General features: G+C 40.3%; 1 protein-coding gene across 1 annotated transcript; it reads right to left on the bottom strand.

Annotated features, from left to right (window-relative positions):
* Positions 1-921: 921 nt before the first annotated feature.
* Positions 922-4,257, bottom strand: LOC104466030 (angiotensin-converting enzyme 2-like; the record flags this gene model as incomplete). Its single annotated transcript, XM_010079330.1, has 4 exons — positions 922-1,024; positions 1,635-1,829; positions 3,080-3,196; positions 4,157-4,257. Coding segments are annotated over 4 exons (516 nt in total), but the record flags the coding sequence as incomplete, so codon positions are not given.
* Positions 4,258-4,719: the final 462 nt, after the last annotated feature.

Below are 4,719 nucleotides of genomic sequence, written 5' to 3'. Positions count from 1 at the left end.
GCCAGTGCTGCACTGCCCTCCTTGTGAACAGCTTTTCTTTTTCAGGTGCAACCTGAGCTTCCCAAGCCTCAATATACCACCCTCTGGGCAATTCGTATTTGCAGTATGCAGTATTTGTAATGCAGTATTTGTAATAGTGGAGGCAATCGTTCAGGTGTTGAAAAAAAAAAAAAACAACACCAACACTTTGATAATTTAGTATTAAGGAAGTTTATTCCATTTTTAGATGACAAGATAATGTAGAGATTTTATTTTTTTTTACAAGGGCATGGGCTATTTGATCTCTACAATACTTATCAAGCAAACAGTTAGAAAAATAACATGCTATAACTTCCTAACAAAGTTCCAGTGCTTGCTAGTCTTCATTCAGTATCCATTTTACATCAATACAGATTTCCTGAAGGTGCAAATACTGCAGTTATTTCACATCAGATTGAGTTCTTCACCACTAAGGTTCTTCTGGTGATCAGGTTTTTTCTCACTGTCTATTAGATAACACTTCTGAGGTCTCCATCTGGAAAGGTCAAGATGGTCCTCATGGGCATTAGGAGTACGTGAGTTGTTCTTAGGTCTATCTTGATCTGTATACAACTCCATACATCCAAGTTTTTGTATCTCATTTACAGAGGAAACAAAGACAAGTTGAATGCAGCATATTTATGAAATGCAGCACAAATAGTGTATAATACTATGTGCATAATTCATAGAAAAGCCACAGGACATATATATCTTACATTTTTTCATGTTTTCTAGTTACCACATAAAGAGCAGATTTAGATGCTCTTGTCTATGAACCAGTAGATTAACAGTCAACCAGAAGACATTATGTTTGATGACATCCACAGTATTTTGGTCTTTACTAGGCACGATTGTTAAAAATGAAATCTAAAAACCCAGAAACCCTTAGTGTACTCACATCTTCTAAAATGCTGTCTGTATCTCTTCAGATGGCTCAAAACCCACGTTGCTTTCTCCCTCTACATTGTAAGGGTTCACCTCTTCACTCCCACTTTCTCTCACTCTCCTGTAACAAAAATTCATTTTATATTAGAAGCCCCTGTTCTGTTCAAGTCCTTCTGGATCCCCAGAATCCTCTACTGTAAATAATACTGTGCTAAATTGAGAATATTTCTATAAAAGAAACTGTGTTGGTTCTAAGGGGAACTGTAGCAATCCTACTACATTGTTAGAAATCCCATTAATGGAGAGACATAGCAGACCAACCCAGCTATATTGCTGTTAATATTTAAGGAAAATGACACTACTGGACAACCTCCAACAAGAATATTGAAAAATGCAGGTGCTGATGAATGTGGGCAAACTCCGCTGTTGGAGAAGGCACTGTGCTCCCAGCAGGCCACTCCATCCACCTCACAGTGGGGTTGGCAAAAGCGGCCACAGCATCCAGCTGCCTTGGTCAAACTGCTGATGATGGGGAAATTGTGCTAAGCTGTTAAAGCTGCCTTGCACTGAAAGGCTGGCAACTGAACCTTCAGCCATCACTGTTGGTGGGAGGGCGATAATAAGCTTCTTGCTTCAGTTAGATTTGGCAGCCCATTTGTAAGCACCCTGATGATTCAGTCATTGGGACATCTCCCAACGGTCATGATCACAGTATCGAAAACATTACTCACTTTTTTCGTCTTCTCTGCCCAGTGATGATCAAGACAGTAACTCCAATGACAACCAGGCTAATGACAACCCCAAATACAATTAACCAGACAGTGACTGGAGGTTCATAAGGTGTGGCCAGGGTTGGAAGTATGCCCACAAACTCCAGCGTGTTATCATCCAGTCTGAAAGCCTTGTTGATTCGTCCCCGAGACATCCTGCCATCAAGAGCATATTCAAAGAGTTTCACACATTTATTGGAAGGGAATAAACAGTTCTCAGTTGCTTTATAAATTTCAAGTGTTCCAAGCTTCCCCTGAACTGCTCATTTGGAAAGGCTGCACAGCAGGTACTCCTAAACCCATATTTCTTCTGGCATGGGGTGGCGGATGACAAGCACAGTAACTTAAGTCCTTAATCTGTTTCAGCTTAATTGACATGTTCAAACACTGTATGAACTCTTAAACTCAGTCTTAACATTTATCAAAATGAGGCAATCAGTGTTCTGATCTCCCTCTCTATTTGCATTTTGCCTCTTATTCTCTTTACCCTAAGGTTCTTGGCTATCCATAAGCTTCTTGGATATGTGACAGAAAACCACAGCTTTGACTTCTTCTTACCTGTTTCTCCCCTACAGTCTTCCACAGTTTTGATTCTTGTGTTTTTCACTGCCCTGAAAACCCTTTCCCTGCTCTATTTTCTGTGCCTTGTTTTTCCCTGAACTTCCACTTCTGTGATGGAGTGCTAACCAGACAGTGACTTTCACAGCCATATTCTTCTCCCTTGGTTCACCAACTTCTCTAACTGCTTTTCAACCCCATCTCATGTCGCTGTTACTTTTAGATTTGTGCCCTCTTAATTTCCCACTGTACATCATCCGCGACCATCCACAGAGTTGCAGTTCTACTTACCATTTTTACAGCAGTAACTTACAGCAGTGCCATACTGTGCTATAAAAGAACTCTTCATTGACCCGTAGGTGGGAACTAGCTCCTGCTGTGACCTCTGCTTTTCTGTATAATCAAATACATCTGCTGTCTTTCTAATACATCATTATTCTGGAGTCCTTGCTATACAGTTATGCTTGCACTGGATCTTCACTAATGCGAGGAAGAAAACATGCGTGCATGCACACACCGTTATCGTGCCCTGGATTTCAGGACATTAGATAATTCCTGTTAAAGTCTGAGCAACAATATTTCCTGGCAAGGTATGATGCAATTAGGTGTGTTATAGCAGTTTTACAAGCCCCCTGAAGCATTTTACACTGGCTGTCGTCCAAGACACAATCAGATAGATGGACTGTTTTCTTTCTGTCATAATCGTTTCTCTCGTCCCACTGCTTCCACGCTAACTGCAAAACTGACTTTCTTATCACCCCTTCTGCCTCAGCTGACTTGAGTGCTGCTTTCCCTTCCACTCTTCCACCTGGTTGTTTGGGTTTTTTCCCCAGAGAGCAAAATCTCACCTGATGGCATTTTCCACATCAGCTCTGGGCACAATATCACTGATATTACCTGGCATGCTGACAATGAGGTAGAAGGAGATCCTTTGTGTCATTTCCTCAATGTGAATGTCTGCAACCCTGAATGAGAAACAGAAGAGAAAGGGGTTTTTTTGATTGTTAAAATTACATTAGCTTTAAATTTGGGCAAGTGAATAGCTGTGTTTGACCCATAATGCCAGTGAGTTATTCTGAGTTAATGCTTCCTAGTGACCTCAACTGGGGAGTTAAATCAATTTTCCTGACAGAATCTCTTTTTCTATGTGCTAATTCATAACTTTAGATGGAGAGAGCCTAGCCCATACCTAAAACAATCCTTGGCATAATATCCCAAAGCACATCATCAGCTGCAGAACAGAGTGTTTGGGGCAGGTCTTGTAAAGTACCGAAAGAAAAGAAATAATCTTTCTTCCTTATATTCAGCTGGGAATAGATCTTAGATGTTACATGACTGATGTTCTATAAAGCAATATCAAATAGCTTAAGTAGATAGCTTCTGAAAATTTTCAAGAGACCTACTAAAAAAGGTTGTTTCTCTTACCAAAATCAATTTCAGATGATAGATTTTATGTTTGCAAGTGAAGCTAGATAAGATTAGGATGTCTGCATGGAATTCCAGTGCTTTATAATCAAGAAGTTTATCTTTTCTTGGCCCAAAACCTCTTTAATATTCAGTATCATACACATACATTGTCAGAAATTTTTATTTCTAATCAATGTTTCTTCCCTGATATTCCCACATAGGTGTCGGGCACAAATTCTCTAGGCTCACTTCCACCACTGATAAGCTGTGGGAGACAAAGCCTTCTGCATCCACTGAATTTAACCAACTTTAACATGGTACTCCTAAATTTCAGACTCCTGAGTGAAAAGACAGTATGCAACCAAGCTGGCATCTTGCCTTTTGCAACCAGTTGATGTTTGATGTTGTTTGCTGTCACCTTACATTTGACAGAAGGCACAATTAATTCCACCAATTGATGCTGCTAGCAAGCCAGAAGCAGTACAGACATAGCCAGCACAATTAAGCAAGCCACTCACTGGAAGTTAACTTCCTCTTGCTTCACCTCTGCAAAGTATTTTCTCATGGCATAGGCAATGGATGACTTGAACAAGAAGAGCTCACTTTCATCCCATTCATACTGCAAAAACAGCACCAGAGAAATTCATCAGAGATGGTAATTGTACAGCAAGTTATCTGACACTGAGAAATCATTCTAAAAAGAAATAGCAATTGTAATGCTTGGCATGCACTTCAGTATTATTTATTTGTGCCATGATGGCACTTCATGCACCTACTCAAACCTTTCAGCTCTGTTAATCTGGGCAGTCTGCAGGATAATAACCAAGCAGGCATCCCTGCTGCCAGACAGTGCATCGTGCTGTCCCTCTCCAAATTCTGGTACCTTTACATGGGGATGCTGAAGATGCTGCAGTCACCAGCCCATCTCCCTGCCTTAAGGGGAAAAAAGGCAGCAGAAGCAACATTATTCCTACTAAATATTGTGCATTCTGTTTGAAGTCTAGAGGTGCCATAATTTAGATCTTGTTTTAATCACATAATTTTATTTGCAGACCTGTACTTTTAAGGAGGAAAAACTTTG

The sequence above is a fragment of the Pterocles gutturalis genome, unplaced genomic scaffold, assembly GCF_000699245.1.
Source record: "Pterocles gutturalis isolate BGI_N339 unplaced genomic scaffold, ASM69924v1 Scaffold53083, whole genome shotgun sequence".
NCBI classification, from domain to species: domain Eukaryota; kingdom Metazoa; phylum Chordata; class Aves; order Pterocliformes; family Pteroclidae; genus Pterocles; species Pterocles gutturalis.
The sequence above is the reverse complement of the archived record's forward strand: the minus strand, read 5'-3'. Positions and strand labels throughout refer to the sequence as shown.